Source organism: Melanerpes formicivorus, unplaced genomic scaffold (genome assembly GCF_026170545.1).
Source record: "Melanerpes formicivorus ecotype bairdi unplaced genomic scaffold, bMelFor1.0.p_v2 SCAF_6, whole genome shotgun sequence".
Classification (NCBI taxonomy): Eukaryota; Metazoa; Chordata; class Aves; order Piciformes; family Picidae; genus Melanerpes; species Melanerpes formicivorus.
This window is the reverse complement of record NW_027142358.1, coordinates 12,621,827-12,640,460: the sequence shown is the minus strand read 5'-3', so window position 1 is coordinate 12,640,460 and position 18,634 is coordinate 12,621,827. Positions and strand designations below refer to the sequence as shown.

At 47.1% G+C, this 18,634-nt stretch overlaps 2 protein-coding genes across 2 annotated transcripts; both read left to right on the top strand.

Annotated features, from left to right (window-relative positions):
* The first annotated feature begins 1,329 nt into the window (after positions 1-1,329).
* On the top strand, positions 1,330-6,721 carry LOC137441857 (cytochrome P450 2C19-like). Its single transcript, XM_068139758.1, has 9 exons — positions 1,330-1,534; positions 1,871-2,033; positions 2,511-2,660; positions 2,986-3,146; positions 3,536-3,712; positions 4,212-4,353; positions 4,691-4,878; positions 5,346-5,487; positions 6,136-6,721. The coding sequence occupies exons 1-9, from the start codon at positions 1,355-1,357 to the stop codon at positions 6,315-6,317; spliced, it is 1,485 nt and encodes a 494-aa protein (XP_067995859.1). The 5' UTR covers positions 1,330-1,354; the 3' UTR covers positions 6,318-6,721.
* Positions 6,722-9,924: 3,203 nt separating this feature from the next.
* On the top strand, positions 9,925-15,301 carry LOC137441856 (cytochrome P450 2C19-like). Its single transcript, XM_068139757.1, has 9 exons — positions 9,925-10,114; positions 10,451-10,613; positions 11,091-11,240; positions 11,566-11,726; positions 12,116-12,292; positions 12,792-12,933; positions 13,271-13,458; positions 13,926-14,067; positions 14,716-15,301. The coding sequence occupies exons 1-9, from the start codon at positions 9,935-9,937 to the stop codon at positions 14,895-14,897; spliced, it is 1,485 nt and encodes a 494-aa protein (XP_067995858.1). The 5' UTR covers positions 9,925-9,934; the 3' UTR covers positions 14,898-15,301.
* Positions 15,302-18,634: the final 3,333 nt, after the last annotated feature.

Sequence of the window (18,634 nt, the reverse complement as noted above, 5' to 3'; positions counted from 1 at the left end):
AAGTACATAAACTTCCATGAACTGGCCTGGCAACATCTGAGCTGATGCAGGACTTTAGGCCAGCAAATCGACATCTCTCCCAAACTTGTAGACAATTCAGCTTTCCCACCAAAGTATCAAGAACAAGTCTTTAGGAAGCAAAATAACATTTAAAAAGAACAACTAGCATATTATTGTTCCTATGCAGGAGGGGAAGGATGACTTAAGGACTCATAGGGAAGCTACAGAAACTTTTGCAAGGGATAGAGACCCTCACTAGCATCTTTGAAGGGTAAACTCATATTAACACACTGCTGCCATCAAACCCAGCACACTCCAACCAAGCACTCAGTTCACCCAGATTTCTCACTAATTCCCACCAAGTCCCACATTCCCTATCTTTCCAAACCCTTCTGCTCAGTTAGAATCATAGAACTGGTGAGGTTGGAAGAGACCTTTGAGACCAAGTCCAACTGCTCAAATTCGAACTCTCAATCCCACCACTATCACTAAACCATGTCCCTGAGTGCCACATCGACATGTCTTTTAAATACCTCCAGGGATGGTGACTCCACCACTTTCCTGGGCAGACTGTTCCAATGCTTGATAACCCTCTCTGTGAAGAATTGTTTTCTAATACACAATGTGCTTTTTTACAGTTGTCAGATACCTCTCCTGTTCTCCACGACTTTTCAGAAATGATGGAGAGAGGCTCAGCAACAGTATCAGCCACCTCTCTCAGCACTCATGGATGTACCCCATCCTTGAAGAGCTGAGAGTCCTGAGGTCTAACCTCCTTATGTGTTTATCTTTCCCAGCAAGTACTTTCTTGGCTGTTGAGATGTCTGGAGGTCCTTCTGCTCTTGATAGAAGGGTGTTTTATACTTTCCTTTCTTCTGAGGCCAGACACCCCTAGGGAGACAGGCCAAGGCAACTGCTGTCCATGAAGGAGAACATGTCAGTGTGTTCTTTGGCACACTGCATGGAGTACAAACTCCACTGATAATGTCAGGAAGACTTCAGGAATAAGCAAGGGTGGCTCTGAAATACTTGGAAGATGCTCTCATGACAGTGAATTTCTGGGAGTGCTTCAGTAGAAGATTGCGCCCCTAGTGTTGTCTTTCACAAGGAACTTTAGGTAAAACAGAACAAGTTTTAACCTTAAGTTGGCCTCTGCAATTTTTTTGAGATAAGGTGTGTCTTTGAGAGAAGTTCTGGTTTCATAATACAGGAGCTGTCTAACAAATGATTGACTAGTAGCATTGACAAACTCAGCCACGTGATCCATAATCTGCTGTTGAGCTAACATAGCCCTTCAGTATATAAACACAGGCTCCAGCAGCCAAATTCACTCCTTCCTGAGCCATAGTAGCAAATGGAGCTCCTGGGAGCAGCCACTGTTGTCCTCCTGGTTTGCATTGCTTGCCTGCTTTCCTTCACAGCATGGAAAGCGAGGTCTGGGAAGGGGAAGATGCCTCCAGGACCAGCTCCCCTTCCCATCCTAGGTAACGTGCTGCAGGTGAAACCAAAGAACTTGTCCAAAACCATTGAGAAGGTAAGGCCACTTTCTTCTCATTTTCTCCTGAGGGTGAGAAATATGAGACCTGTGCATGGGGACAAACTGTGGCTAGAGCTTGATGAATTACAATCCCAGAGGAGCAGAAAAGTGATGGGGATCTCAGCTCCTCAGCCTCCCTGCTGATGCCATTATCATTCAGGACCTGATAGCTAGGAACCCTCACCACACCCAACACTTACCATGAGAGGACCCAGTCTTGACATTGCTAGTCTGAAGGCTGCACTGTCTGCAGTAGGATGCAGCTGCAAGGCCACTTTTCAATTCTTCCTCCCTGTCTGCTCCATGGCCATGTTCTCCCTTGCTTTTTGACAGCTCAGTAAAGAGTATGGACCAGTGTTCACAGTGCACCTGGGCTCTGACCCGGTGGTGATGCTGATTGGATATGATGTGGTGAAAGAAGCCTTGATTGATCGTGCAGATGAGTTTGCCTCCAGAGGACACATGCCAATAGGAGACAGGGCTAACAATGGATTAGGTATGTTTGCTGACAGTTCCTTCTGAGAAGGGAGGGGCTGAGGGTGCATTTGACAGATTAGAACTGGAATGCACCATGCATGAAGAAAGACTGTATGGAATGTGGGGGTCTCACCTGAGGAAGGGACGGCAGAGTAAACTGTAATTGCTGGTTTCCACCACCCAAAGAAGGTAGCAGTAAAATGGAGCTGCACAGATCGCAGTGATAAAAGAGCGAGCAAGTGTCAACAGCCACCAGTTGCAGCAAGGGAAATTGTGCGTGGGCATGAACGATGAATTGTTCACAAGGAGATTGGGTATGTGGTGGAGAAGGCAAAAATCAGGCAGTTGGACTACAGGACCTCCAAAGATTGTCTCCAAACCACACTACCACATCAGCACTCTCCCAGGGACAGGCTTCACTGTCACTGTGAACCCCTGTTCATCTTGCATTCACCATGCCCAGACTGGGTCTTCCCTCTTCTTTATCCCTCTGCAGGGATTATTTTTAGCAACAACAATGGGTGGTTACAAGTCCGACGGTTTGCTCTCACTACACTGCGCAACTTTGGAATGGGGAAGAAGAGCATTGAAATGAGGATCCAGGAGGAAGCTGAGTACTTGTTGGAGGAGATCAATAAAACAAAGGGTATGGTCCATTTGTAATATAGCTTGTGTTTGCAAAAACCCAAACCAACAAAACAACCTAAACAAGGCCGGCATTAAGGGAGCCCCTATCTTTAGCATAGAATTGAAGTTTCCAGGTATCTGGCCTGTGCACCAGCTACCTGTCATCACAAAGCAGCAATAATTCTGTGACCGTGTACTGTTCTTTTTGTAGGACGCTTCTGTGTCCCTTAGAGACTGTGATCTGGTATTTCCACTAACACCCATAGCTCAGGTTACCCACAGCAGCCATAAGTAGCCATCGTTTTGGGGGATTTTTATAGTTTGTAACTTTCCTGAAATCACAGGAGCACCTTTTGACCCAACCTTCATGCTGAGCTGTGCTGTCTCCAATGTTATATGCTCCATCGTCTTTGGGAAACGATATGACTATAAAGACAAGAAGTTCTTGTCCCTGATGAACAATACGAACAATATCTTTGAGATGACGAGCTCCTACTGGGGACAGGTACGTTCAGTAGCACTTTCACAGCGGTAACAGTCTCATAGGGGAGCAAGAGGCCTCCCTCCCATTGAAGTCCCTTTTCGGACTTCTAACTAGGCCCCATCAATGCTGTGCTGCACCAGAGGGAACTGATTCAAGAACAAGAAGCACCCTCACTAATAGAGTTGGCTTTGATGGCTAAGTGCAGCTTCCCTCGAGTTCTGAACACCCTTCTTTTCCACCTCTAAGGCTACGACTGCTAAGCAAGCCCCTACTGCCCTGTCAGACTGTCCAGCATCGTAGCCCTTCTGCTTGGCTCGTTTGAGGAGTTTGAGGCCTTCCCAGGCTTTTTGATAACATCCAAGGATGAGGTAATGATCATACTAAAGACCTTGATGTTTCTGTACTTCCAGCTCTACCAGATGTTTCCAAATATCCTGTATTACTTGCCTGGCCCACACAACAGAGTATTTGCAGAATTTGATGCTCTAAAAGCCTTTGTGTCAGAGGAGGTAAAGCTACACCAAGCCTCTCTAGATACCAGCTCCCCTCAGGATTTCATTGACTGCTTCCTCAGCAAAATGGAGGAGGTAAGAGAATATCATGCAGTCCCAGCTCATCTCAAACATATGAACACACATAAACTCAAACTCAGCTATGCTGAGCCACTTCCTTCTCCTAAGAAACAAAGATGTTGGGATGACCTTTTCCCAAGCAGCTGGGCTGTACAATGGGAAGACACCAACTATACCCTAGATACTGTGGTGCTAGAGCTTATAGCTCTGGGTTTGCACATTCACCAGCCACTACTTACAGCTCCTTGGACAGCAGGACCTTCATCTGCTCTCACCGAAACACAGGGACATTTGCAGTCAGATCTTGGCAGCTCTTTCACTGGAAAACAGTTGGCACAGTAAGGACAAATGGGCAGCTACATACTATTTGGTGCACAGCTTGACAGAAGGTTGCTCTGATGTTGAGTTTACGACATAAAAATAGCACTGCAATGGTTGCTGCACCTTAGCAGAGAAATGCAGCAGCTCTAGGTAAATAGGTGGGGATGACAAAACAAACAACCCTTTTCCCTAGGAGAAAAATAATCCAGATTCCAGTTTCCACATCAAGAACTTGATAACCAGCGCCTTTGATTTGTTCCTTGCTGGAACTGAGACAACTAGCACCACCGTCAGATATGGGCTTCTGCTGCTTCTCAAACACCCGAAGATACAAGGTACCAGTCTGCGACCATTTACTCTCCAGCTATTTCTTTGGCATGGGTGTGTATCTAACATCACATCCTTCTCTCAGCTTTTATTTTCTCTCTCTCATATTTCACCCAAAGGAGCAAAGCCTTTGCACTATCATTCCTCAAGGTGACCATTAGAGATTCCTCAGTTTTAATAGTATCATCATCAGCTGCATTCCCCTCACAGCTGGAGGCTTTACTGTGTTCATAGCTTCATCTCAGTGCTTCCGTCATCTGTGATATTTGCTTTATGGACAGCTTAGGGCTGTTTAGGTAATTTAGTTTTACTTACTCTTTTTATCACTTATGCCTCTCACAACAGAGAAAGTTCAAGAAGAGATTGACCAGGTAATAGGACGATCACGAAAACCTTCTGTGGCAGACCGGGCTCAGATGCCCTACACAGATGCAGTGGTCCATGAAATCCAGCGCTTCATCTCCCTCGTCCCCCTAGCTCTGCCTCACACTGTGACCAAAGACACCCACTTCAGAGACTACGTCATTCCCAAGGTTGGTAGGCAAGTTCCCTCAAGTTCAACAAAAACAAGATGGCATCACATTTTCTTTTACAAGCCAGAAGCTAGAAATGCTACAGTCTGAGCTTATTGTCACTCAGCCAATCGTGAATCTTTTAGCCTTAGGCTCCTGTAGGTCACTTGCAATCCCTTGTGGCTGCTCCACAGGATGAGACTTGAACAGTAGCTCTGTCCAGCACCTTTGCTCACCTGCTCTGCAGCTTTACCTCAACACAGTGCTGTGTCAGCTCAAACCAACACAGTAGCCAACACCTATTACTGCTGTGATATCTAGCAAGGTCTCCCAAAAACTGCCTTCCCAAAGAAAGGGTCCCCAAAGGAAAACCAAAGGCACTGATAGGGCTGTTCTGTGAAGCTCAGACTTAACATGGCAGTCAGTTGGATTGAGTGCTCTAACTCACTTCCCCTTCACTCCCTGCCTTTCTTCATGTGTTACCTCAGGGCACTACAATATTTCCCATCCTCAGCTCTGTCCTCCACGATAGTAAAGAGTTTCCAAATCCAGATGAGTTTGACCCTGGACATTTCTTGTCGGAGAATGGCACCTTTAAAAAGAGCAACTTCTTCATGCCTTTCTCAGCAGGTAAAGCACAGACATTCTCTCACTCTCTCTGTCAACCTCCTCCTCTAGGACAACCCTGCCCTTTCCTATAACACACACTCCCTCTTCTCAGCATATTCCCACTGGTTCTTCCCTGCTCTCTTTAAAACTCCTCCTTGCTAGTCCTTTTCCCAGGTGCATCTCTCATCGTGTTCAGGCCTGGTGGCTTCTGAAACCTCCTACAAAGAGTTGCTGATGTAATGATGTGAATGGGACCCACTGACACTTTTTAAAATACCTGTTGCCTTCCTATACAACAGTAAAGTCATCCTTAACCAGCCCATCCTTCTGTGGTAGCTTCACTTTTCCTCAGCACTTCTTAAGTACCTCTCAGGCTACATGCAACCACTTACCTACCAATAGCCCCAACCCTCTGCTTTCTCACTTGTGCTTTGTGTCACCTTGCTCTCTCTCATCTTGACTCCTGTGATGCCCCCTCCATGTTTATGACTTCCCCTGATCCTGTTCTTCCTTCAAACACCCAAACAAACTGCCAATAAATTGTCATCCATAGTAATCCTGAGAGCCCTCTCACCGCTGCGACTGTATCTGGTAGACAAAACTGCTTAGTACAAACTCTGATCTACTTGGAAGCAACTGTTAACTGCTATTTGCTGTTCTCACTTCTAGGGAAGCGAATATGCCCTGGGGAAGGCCTGGCACGCATGGAGATATTCTTACTCATAGCCACCATATTGCAGAACTTCACCTTGAAGCCTCTCGTTGACCCCCAGGAAATTGATGTAACTCCAACAATGAGTGGGGCAGGCAATGTACCCCCTGCCTATCAGCTCTGTGCTCTGCCCAGATGAAAAGCACAAAACCTCCCTCTCTCCATGGTGTCCTGAGTATAGCCAGTCCTTTACAACTCCCTTACTAATACCAATGGCAGGAGAACTGGCCCACCCTTCTGAGGCCTTCAGCAAAGCAGCCCAAACACAGGTACATGAACAGAGTAGATTTCTTCAAAGCCTTCCATAACTGCTCCACAACATTGCAGGGAGGGAGGGGCTGGGTGACATTGCAGCCTACTGCACTGCCGCTCTGTCCATGGGCTCATTGACCTCAGTGCCTACCCCAAACACAGCTCTCATTTCTGTCTACAACCTGCTTCTCCCACAGCACGTGGCCCACCAAGAGCAGCATTCTTTGTATATGGACAGCTTTGCATGTGTGTATGTTAATGACCCAATAAAGAAAAATCTGTTTATGAGGATTTGAGCCATTATGTTCTTTGAGCTGGGACAGCTCCCACATCTGCTTCTCCATGGCAGATTAGGTCCATAGCTTCTGTGGCCAGCACTTTGTGGGAAGGGCTGCCCCTGCCAGACCAAGGGTACTAACTGTTCCAGCCACTGGATTCACAGACACTGCCTGCAAGGAGCTTGCAGCCGGCTGCAGTACACCACAAGTTTGGAAGGCTCATAGTGTGAGAGGGGAAGGGGGTCTTTCAGCCTGGGGGCTAGCAGCAGTAGTATCTGCTCCTCCTGGGGCTGCCAGTCCTGCTGCCCACAGCCAGTTGATGGAGAGCTGCAGCATCCCTCTCAGAAAAGAGCACTCCGCTCCCTTTTAGAGTCTGAAGCTTTGGCTACATTCACCCCCTTGATGGGACCTCTGGCTGCTCTTGGAGGCTTCTCCCATTTCTCAGGCACTCCATGGTTCAACCTTCCCACAAACTGGGAGTACTTTCACTGTGGCTCCTCTCTGTCCTCCTCCCAACATCTCCCCCAGACCTTCAGCTCTCTCAGAGGCATCTGCCACCACAACCCTAATTGTCAGCGTAGCCACTTGACATTCCCACAAGAATCCAGATGGGGCAGCTGAGGAGATTGTTTCTCTGGATGGTGTCTCCTGCCTGAATTGCAGAATCACTCCACCTCCCAGCTGACTTGCTGTGGTAATTTAGGCTGGATGCCTCCTGCTGCTGCCACACAGGATACACCTCTGGTGCCCCGAGTGTCCAGCCCAGTGGGTGGACACAGGAAGATGCGTATTTCATTCCCATAGTGTCCTGCTCTCTATAAATCTATCTGCAAAGTCTCATACCTCCTTTTTCTTCCCTTGCTGCTCCCGTGGGAGATGCTCCCTATCTGGTAATGGAAGGGGAGTTATCTCAAGGCCTCTTGAGCCTGGCTAGGCCTAATGCCAAGAGGAGAAGTGGGATGGGCAATCTCAGATCTGGCCAGCTAAGGTTAGCCTAATAGTGGAGGGGTGGGGGAAGAAAGAGCCCTGGGGGTTTTGGGTATACCCTCAGGTATGAAGAAGGGGAGTACTGGGACATCTATCTTGAAAATCCTCTCCTTTCAGTTCTGAGCCAAGGAGACTGTGGCTGTCATAGTGGCAGTGTATTGGCTGCTCTGGATATAGAAATCTCTCTAGAGACCTGTAAGAAGAAAAGAAATCTTGAAAGTATTCCTAATTCCAGGACTCTTAACCAAAGTATGTTCCAGACTGTAAGGCAGAGCTGAGAAGAGAGCCTCTGTTCCTAGGAATGAGGGAAATTTACAGGGAAGGAGGCAGAGGTCATGATCCCTGGCAACAGAGAGACCTCGTGCAGCAGTGCAAACTCCCGTGAACTCCAGTGTCACCAGATAGAAGTTCCTACAAGTACATAAACTTCCATGAACTGGCCTGGCAACATCTGAGCTGATGCAGGACTTTAGGCCAGCAAATCGATATCTCTCCCAAACTTGTAGACAATTCAGCTTTCCCACCAAAGTATCAAGAACAAGTCTTTAGGAAGCAAAATAACATTTAAAAAGAACAACTAGCATATTATTGTTCCTATGCAGGAGGGGAAGGATGACTTAAGGACTCATAGGGAAGCTACAGAAACTTTTGCAAGGGATAGAGACCCTCACTAGCATCTTGAAGGGTAAACTCATATTAACACACTGCTGCCATCAAACCCAGCACACTCCAACCAAGCACTCAGTTCACCCAGATTTCTCACTAATTCCCACCAAGTCCCACATTCCCTATCTTTCCAAACCCTTCTGCTCAGTTAGAATCATAGAACTGGTGAGGTTGGAAGAGACCTTTGAGACCAAGTCCAACTGCTCAAATTCGAACTCTCAATCCCACCACTATCACTAAACCATGTCCCTGAGTGCCACATCGACATGTCTTTTAAATACCTCCAGGGATGGTGACTCCACCACTTTCCTGGGCAGACTGTTCCAATGCTTGATAACCCTTTCTGTGAAGAATTGTTTTCTAATACACAATGTGCTTTTTTACAGTTGTCAGATACCTCTCCTGTTCTCCACGACTTTTCAGAAATGATGGAGAGAGGCTCAGCAACAGTATCAGCCACCTCTCTCAGCACTCATGGATGTACCCCATCCTTGAAGAGCTGAGAGTCCTGAGGTCTAACCTCCTTATGTGTTTATCTTTCCCAACAAGTACTTTCTTGGCTGTTGAGATGTCTGGAGGTCCTTCTGCTCTTGATAGAAGGGTGTTTTATAGTTTCATAGTTTCATTCAGGGTTGGAAGGGACCACAAGGATCATCTAGTTCCAACCCCCCTGCCATGGGCCCGGACACCCCACACTAGATCAGGCTGGACAGAGCCTCATCCAGCCTGCTCTTAAACACCCCCAGGGACGGGGCCTCGACCACCTCCCTGGACAGCCCATTCCAGGGTTTCACCACTCTCATGGTGAAGAACCTCCTCCTCACATCCAGCCTGAATCTCCCCACCTCCAGCTTCATTCCATTCCCTCTAATCCTATCACTACCTGATATCCTGAGAAGTCCTTCCCCAGCCTTCCTGTAGGCCCCCTTCAGATACTGGAAGGCAACAATTAGGTCTCCTCGGAGCCTTCTCTTCTGCAGACTGTACAGCCCCAACTCCTTCAGTCTGTCCTCATAGGAGAGGTGCTCCAGCCCTCTGATCATCCTCGTGGCCCTTCTCTGGACACGTTCCAGCACTTTCCACTTTCCTTTCTTCTGAGGCCAGACACCCCTAGGGAGACAGGCCAAGGCAACTGCTGTCCATGAAGGAGAACATGTCAGTGTGTTCTTTGGCACACTGCATGGAGTACAAACTCCACTGATAATGTCAGGAAGACTTCAGGAATAAGCAAGGGTGGCTCTGAAATACTTGGAAGATGCTCTCATGACAGTGAATTTCTGGGAGTGCTTCAGTAGAAGATTGCGCCCCTAGTGTTGTCTTTCACAAGGAACTTTAGGTAAAACAGAACAAGTTTTAACCTTAAGTTGGCCTCTGCAATTTTTTTGAGATAAGGTGTGTCTTTGAGAGAAGTTCTGGTTTCATAATACAGGAGCTGTCTAACAAATGATTGACTAGTAGCATTGACAAACTCAGCCACGTGATCCATAATCTGCTGTTGAGCTAACATAGCCCTTCAGTATATAAACACAGGCTCCGGCAGCCAAATTCACTCCTTCCTGAGCCATAGTAGCAAATGGAGCTCCTGGGAGCAGCCACTGTTGTCCTCCTGGTTTGCATTGCTTGCCTGCTTTCCTTCACAGCATGGAAAGCGAGGTCTGGGAAGGGGAAGATGCCTCCAGGACCAGCTCCCCTTCCCATCCTAGGTAACGTGCTGCAGGTGAAACCAAAGAACTTGTCCAAAACCATTGAGAAGGTAAGGCCACTTTCTTCTCATTTTCTCCTGAGGGTGAGAAATATGAGACCTGTGCATGGGGACAAACTGTGGCTAGAGCTTGATGAATTACAATCCCAGAGGAGCAGAAAAGTGATGGGGATCTCAGCTCCTCAGCCTCCCTGCTGATGCCATTATCATTCAGGACCTGATAGCTAGGAACCCTCACCACACCCAACACTTACCATGAGAGGACCCAGTCTTGACATTGCTAGTCTGAAGGCTGCACTGTCTGCAGTAGGATGCAGCTGCAAGGCCACTTTTCAATTCTTCCTCCCTGTCTGCTCCATGGCCATGTTCTCCCTTGCTTTTTGACAGCTCAGTAAGGAGTATGGACCAGTGTTCACAGTGCACCTGGGCTCTGACCCGGTGGTGATGCTGATTGGATATGATGTGGTGAAAGAAGCCTTGATTGATCGTGCAGATGAGTTTGCCTCCAGAGGACACATGCCAATAGGAGACAGGGCTAACAATGGATTAGGTATGTTTGCTGACAGTTCCTTCTGAGAAGGGAGGGGCTGAGGGTGCATTTGACAGATTAGAACTGGAATGCACCATGCATGAAGAAAGACTGTATGGAATGTGGGGATCTCACCCAGGGAAGGGACGGCAGAGTAAACTGTAATTGCTGGTTTCCACCACCCAAAGAAGGTAGCAGTAAAATGGAGCTGCACAGATCGCAGTGATAAAAGAGCGAGCAAGTGTCAACAGCCACCAGTTGCAGCAAGGGAAATTGTGCGTGGGCATGAACGATGAATTGTTCACAAGGAGATTGGGTATGTGGTGGAGAAGGCAAAAATCAGGCAGTTGGACTACAGGACCTCCAAAGATTGTCTCCAAACCACACTACCACATCAGCACTCTCCCAGGGACAGGCTTCACTGTCACTGTGAACCCCTGTTCATCTTGCATTCACCATGCCCAGACTGGGTCTTCCCTCTTCTTTATCCCTCTGCAGGGATTATTTTTAGCAACAACAATGGGTGGTTACAAGTCCGACGGTTTGCTCTCACTACACTGCGCAACTTTGGAATGGGGAAGAAGAGCATTGAAATGAGGATCCAGGAGGAAGCTGAGTACTTGTTGGAGGAGATCAATAAAACAAAGGGTATGGTCCATTTGTAATATAGCTTGTGTTTGCAAAAACCCAAACCAACAAAACAACCTAAACAAGGCCGGCATTAAGGGAGCCCCTATCTTTAGCATAGAATTGAAGTTTCCAGGTATCTGGCCTGTGCACCAGCTACCTGTCATCACAAAGCAGCAATAATTCTGTGACCGTGTACTGTTCTTTTTGTAGGACGCTTCTGTGTCCCTTAGAAACTGTGATCTGCTATTTCCACTAACACCCATAGCTCAGGTTACCCACAGCAGCCATAAGTAGCCATCGTTTTGGGGGATTTTTATAGTTTGTAACTTTCCTGAAATCACAGGAGCACCTTTTGACCCAACCTTCATGCTGAGCTGTGCTGTCTCCAATGTTATATGCTCCATCGTCTTTGGGAAACGATATGACTATAAAGACAAGAAGTTCTTGTCCCTGATGAACAATATGAACAATATCTCAGAGATGACGAGCTCCTACTGGGGACAGGTACGTTCAGTAGCACTTTCACAGCGGTAACAGTCTCATAGGGGAGCAAGAGGCCTCCCTCCCATTGAAGTCCCTTTTCGGACTTCTAACTAGGCCCCATCAATGCTGTGCTGCACCAGAGGGAACTGATTCAAGAACAAGAAGCACCCTCACTAATAGAGTTGGCTTTGATGGCTAAGTGCAGCTTCCCTCGAGTTCTGAACACCCTTCTTTTCCACCTCTAAGGCTACGACTGCTAAGCAAGCCCCTACTGCCCTGTCAGACTGTCCAGCATCGTAGCCCTTCTGCTTGGCTCGTTTGAGGAGTTTGAGGCCTTCCCAGGCTTTTTGATAACATCCAAGGATGAGGTAATGATCATACTAAAGACCTTGATGTTTCTGTACTTCCAGCTCTACCAGATGTTTCCAAATATCCTGTATTACTTGCCTGGCCCACACAACAGAGTATTTGCAGAATTTGATGCTCTAAAAGCCTTTGTGTCAGAGGAGGTAAAGCTACACCAAGCCTCTCTAGATACCAGCTCCCCTCAGGATTTCATTGACTGCTTCCTCAGCAAAATGGAGGAGGTAAGAGGACATCATGCAGTCCCAGCTCATCTCAAACATATGAACACACATAAACTCAAACTCAGCTATGCTGAGCCACTTCCTTCTCCTAAGAAACAAAGATGTTGGGATGACCTTTTCCCAAGCAGCTGGGCTGTACAATGGGAAGACACCAACTATACCCTAGATACTGTGGTGCTAGAGCTTATAGCTCTGGGTTTGCACATTCACCAGCCACTACTTACAGCTCCTTGGACAGCAGGACCTTCATCTGCTCTCACCGAAACACAGGGACATTTGCAGTCAGATCTTGGCAGCTCTTTCACTGGAAAACAGTTGGCACAGTAAGGACAAATGGGCAGCTACATACTATTTGGTGCACAGCTTGACAGAAGGTTGCTCTGATGTTGAGTTTACGACATAAAAATAGCACTGCAATGGTTGCTGCACCTTAGCAGAGAAATGCAGCAGCTCTAGGTAAATAGGTGGGGATGACAAAACAAACAACCCTTTTCCCTAGGAGAAAAATAATCCAGATTCCAGTTTCCACATCAAGAACTTGATAACCAGCGCCTTTGATTTGTTCCTTGCTGGAACTGAGACAACTAGCACCACCGTCAGATACGGGCTTCTGCTGCTTCTCAAACACCCGAAGATACAAGGTACCAGTCTGCGACCATTTACTCTCCAGCTATTTCTTTGGCATGGGTGTGTATCTAACATCACATCCTTCTCTCAGCTTTTATTTTCTCTCTCTCATATTTCACCCAAAGGAGCAAAGCCTTTGCACTATCATTCCTCAAGGTGACCATTAGAGATTCCTCAGTTTTAATAGTATCATCATCAGCTGCATTCCCCTCACAGCTGGAGACTTTATTGTGTTCATAGCTTCATCTCAGTGCTTCCATCATCTGTGATATTTGCTTTATGGACAGCTTAGGGCTGTTTAGGTAATTTAGTTTTACTTACTCTTTTTATCACTTATGCCTCTCACAACAGAGAAAGTTCAAGAAGAGATTGACCAGGTAATAGGACGATCACGAAAACCTTCTGTGGCAGACCGGGCTCAGATGCCCTACACAGATGCAGTGGTCCATGAAATCCAGCGCTTCATCTCCCTCGTCCCCCTAGCTCTGCCTCACACTGTGACCAAAGACACCCACTTCAGAGACTACGTCATTCCCAAGGTTGGTAGGCAAGTTCCCTCAAGTTCAACAAAAACAAGATGGCATCACATTTTCTTTTACAAGCCAGAAGCTAGAAATGCTACAGTCTGAGCTTATTGTCACTCAGCCAATCGTGAATCTTTTAGCCTTAGGCTCCTGTAGGTCACTTGCAATCCCTTGTGGCTGCTCCACAGGATGAGACTTGAACAGTAGCTCTGTCCAGCACCTTTGCTCACCTGCTCTGCAGCTTTACCTCAACACAGTGCTGTGTCAGCTCAAACCAACACAGTAGCCAACACCTATTACTGCTGTGATATCTAGCAAGGTCTCCCAAAAACTGCCTTCCCAAAGAAAGGGTCCCCAAAGGAAAACCAAAGGCACTGATAGGGCTGTTCTGTGAAGCTCAGACTTAACATGGCAGTCAGTTGGATTGAGTGCTCTAACTCACTTCCCCTTCACTCCCTGCCTTTCTTCATGTGTTACCTCAGGGCACTACAATATTTCCCATCCTCAGCTCTGTCCTCCACGATAGTAAAGAGTTTCCAAATCCAGATGAGTTTGACCCTGGACATTTCTTGTCGGAGAATGGCACCTTTAAAAAGAGCAACTTCTTCATGCCTTTCTCAGCAGGTAAAGCACAGACATTCTCTCACTCTCTCTGTCAACCTCCTCCTCTAGGACAACCCTGCCCTTTCCTATAACACACACTCCCTCTTCTCAGCATATTCCCACTGGTTCTTCCCTGCTCTCTTTAAAACTCCTCCTTGCTAGTCCTTTTCCCAGGTGCATCTCTCATCGTGTTCAGGCCTGGTGGCTTCTGAAACCTCCTACAAAGAGTTGCTGATGTAATGATGTGAATGGGACCCACTGACACTTTTTAAAATACCTGTTGCCTTCCTATACAACAGTAAAGTCATCCTTAACCAGCCCATCCTTCTGTGGTAGCTTCACTTTTCCTCAGCACTTCTTAAGTACCTCTCAGGCTACATGCAACCACTTACCTACCAATAGCCCCAACCCTCTGCTTTCTCACTTGTGCTTTGTGTCACCTTGCTCTCTCTCATCTTGACTCCTGTGATGCCCCCTCCATGTTTATGACTTCCCCTGATCCTGTTCTTCCTTCAAACACCCAAACAAACTGCCAATAAATTGTCATCCATAGTAATCCTGAGAGCCCTCTCACCGCTGCGACTGTATCTGGTAGACAAAACTGCTTAGTACAAACTCTGATCTACTTGGAAGCAACTGTTAACTGCTATTTGCTGTTCTCACTTCTAGGGAAGCGAATATGCCCTGGGGAGGGCCTGGCACGCATGGAGATATTCTTACTCATAGCCACCATATTGCAGAACTTCACCTTGAAGCCTCTCGTTGACCCCCAGGAAATTGATGTAACTCCAAAAGTGAGTGGGGCAGACAATGTACCCCCTGCCTATCAGCTCTGTGCTCTGCCCAGATGAAAAGCACAAAACCTCCCTCTCTCCATGGTGTCCTGAGTATAGCCAGTCCTTTACAACTCCCTTACTAATACCAATGGCAGGAGAACTGGCCCACCCTTCTGAGGCCTTCAGCAAAGCAGCCCAAACACAGGTACATGAACAGAGTAGATTTCTTCAAAGCCTTCCATAACTGCTCCACAACATTGCAGGGAGGGAGGGGCTGGGTGACATTGCAGCCTACTGCACTGCCGCTCTGTCCATGGGCTCATTGACCTCAGTGCCTACCCCAAACACAGCTCTCATTTCTGTCTACAACCTGCTTCTCCCACAGCACGTGGCCCACCAAGAGCAGCATTCTTTGTATATGGACAGCTTTGCATGTGTGTATGTTAATGACCCAATAAAGAAAAATCTGTTTATGAGGATTTGAGCCATTATGTTCTTTGAGCTGGGACAGCTCCCACATCTGCTTCTCCATGGCAGATTAGGTCCATAGCTTCTGTGGCCAGCACTTTGTGGGAAGGGCTGCCCCTGCCAGACCAAGGGTACTAACTGTTCCAGCCACTGGATTCACAGACACTGCCTGCAAGGAGCTTGCAGCCGGCTGCAGTACACCACAAGTTTGGAAGGCTCATAGTGTGAGAGGGGAAGGGGGTCTTTCAGCCTGGGGGCTAGCAGCAGTAGTATCTGCTCCTCCTGGGGCTGCCAGTCCTGCTGCCCACAGCCAGTTGATGGAGAGCTGCAGCATCCCTCTCAGAAAAGAGCACTCCGCTCCCTTTTAGAGTCTGAAGCTTTGGCTACATTCACCCCCTTGATGGGACCTCTGGCTGCTCTTGGAGGCTTCTCCCATTTCTCAGGCACTCCATGGTTCAACCTTCCCACAAACTGGGAGTACTTTCACTGTGGCTCCTCTCTGTCCTCCTCCCAACATCTCCCCCAGACCTTCAGCTCTCTCAGAGGCATCTGCCACCACAACCCTAATTGTCAGCGTAGCCACTTGACATTCCCACAAGAATCCAGATGGGGCAGCTGAGGAGATTGTTTCTCTGGATGGTGTCTCCTGCCTGAATTGCAGACTCACTCCACCTCCCAGCTGACTTGCTGTGGTAATTTAGGCTGGATGCCTCCTGCTGCTGCCACACAGGATACACCTCTGGTGCCCCGAGTGTCCAGCCCAGTGGGTGGACACAGGAAGATGCGTATTTCATTCCCATAGTGTCCTGCTCTCTATAAATCTATCTGCAAAGTCTCATACCTCCTTTTTCTTCCCTTGCTGCTCCCGTGGGAGATGCTCCCTATCTGGTAATGGAAGGGGAGTTATCTCAAGGCCTCTTGAGCCTGGCTAGGCCTAATGCCAAGAGGAGAAGTGGGATGGGCAATCTCAGATCTGGCCAGCTAAGGTTAGCCTAATAGTGGAGGGGTGGGGGAAGAAAGAGCCCTGGGAGTTTTGGGTATACCCTCAGGTATGAAGAAAGGGAGTACTGGGACATCTATCTTGAAAATCCTCTCCTTTCAGTTCTGAGCCAAGGAGACTGTGGCTGTCATAGTGGCAGTGTATTGGCTGCTCTGGATATAGAAATCTCTCTAGAGACCTGTAAGAAGAAAAGGAGATACTAAACACTATCACCAAGGAGTACTGGGAAGAGGAGAACAAAATGCTGTGCACATTATGGGACTGTCTCCAAGAGATCACTGTGTCTGGCCTGTACTGTGTACTGTACGTGGTACAAAATGGCAGTGCATGGAGGAGTGACTCCGTCAAAACACTCCTCAACAGGAGCTGAACAGCATCTGCAGACAGCAGTGATGTTTGCATCAAGTCTCTCAGGGATGACGGATGCTGGCTGCACCATGGGCAGGAGTGGTCTTTTGCAGCATCACCTTCTGAACTGAGGTCCAAACACAGAAGGCTCAGGCAGAAGGGATTGTCACACATTACAATGACCTAGATGTAAGCACTAATTTAGCTAGCACCCAAGATCCCCCACAAACCAGATATGTAGAGGATGGTAATAAGTGTAGTAGTGACACAAGGGTGACAGATTTTCTTCAATCTTGTGCTTTTTTTTGTTTTTTTTAAAAAGGGGCATAAAACTACAACACTTGTAGCCTTTTCATTGAATATCCCTAACACCTGCCTACCATGAACTTCCTGGAGGAGGGAAGTTCAACCTGGCCTTCCTAGACTCTCACATGGATAGAGAGGACAGAACAGCCTTGCCTACTCTTAATGTCTGCAAACAGAAATGAATACTGAGAAAAACTTTGGACACTACTGTGAAATGAAAAGGCCCATGGATTTCCACAGGAAAAGGTCTGAGGCAGGGGTTTCCCTCCCTGGTTAATACCAGTGTGTCTGGTAGCATGGTGGGAATATTTGTAATACAATGATTTTGTCCTGAAAAAAAAAGAAAAAAAAAGAGAAATCTTGAAAGTATTCCTAATTCCAGGACTCTTAACCAAAGTATGTTCCAGACTGTAAGGCAGAGCTGAGAAGTGAGCCTCTGTTCCTAGGAATGAGGGAAATTTACAGGGAAGGAGGCAGAGGTCATGATCCCTGGCAACAGAGAGACCTCGTGCAGCAGTGCAAACTCCCGTGAACTCCAGTGTCACCAGATAGAAGTTCCTACAAGTACATAAACTTCCATGAACTGGCCTGGCAACATCTGAGCTGAAGCAGGACTTTAGGCCAGCAAATCGACATCTCTCCCAAACTTGTAGACAATTCAGCTTTCCCACCAAAGTATCAAGAACAAGTCTTTAGGAAGCAAAATAACATTTAAAAAGAACAACTAGCATATTATTGTTCCTATGCAGGAGAGGAAGGATGACTTAAGGACTCATAGGGAAGCTACAGAAACTTTTGCAAGGGATAGAGACCCTCACTAGCATCTTTGAAGGGTAAACTCATATTAACACACTGCTGCCATCAAACCCAGCACACTCCAACCAAGCACTCAGTTCACCCAGATTTCTCACTAATTCCCACCAAGTCCCACATTCCCTATCTTTCCAAACCCTTCTGCTCAGTTAGAATCATAGAACTGGTGAGGTTGGAAGAGACCTTTGAGACCAAGTCCAACTGCTCAAATTCGAACTCTCAATCCCACCACTATCACTAAACCATGTCCCTGAGTGCCACATCGACATGTCTTTTAAATACCTCCAGGGATGGTGACTCCACCACTTTCCTGGGCAGACTGTTCCAATGCTTGATAACCCTTTCTGTGAAGAATTGTTTTCTAATATACAATGTGCTTTTTTCCAGTTGTCAGATAGTTGTCAGAGAGGCTCTTGAAGGTAAGCAACAGCAGAGAATGAAGGGAGGTTGCCACCACAGGGTCTAAATTCTGCAGCTAGAGTTGTGTTGTCTTTCCAGTTTTCTTTCTTTTCATCTCACTTATGGTCTTGGACTCCTTCTGCCAAATGAAGAGTGAATTCCTATCTTTGCAGGCCGTTGCAAGAAGCTCAGGCAACTGAGTGATGTGAGCTCCAACCAGCTCTCTGGCTGCTCTTTTCTACCGTCAGTATAACTACAAGGATGTAGATGTTATTTATTAAAACTAAAGTTAGAAGAACAGCAAAAACATCTTTCCCAGAGAGCTTTGGTACTCCAGAGAACTCTCATTTTGCTTTTGCATCTCAGTAGTATCATTGCAAACAAGTTCTTTTCCAGTTAAAAGTCTCTTTGTCCTGTCCTCCGTAGAAGTTCATGCAGGCACAAAGAGAAAACTCTCTTGTTCATAAACTGCAACTGT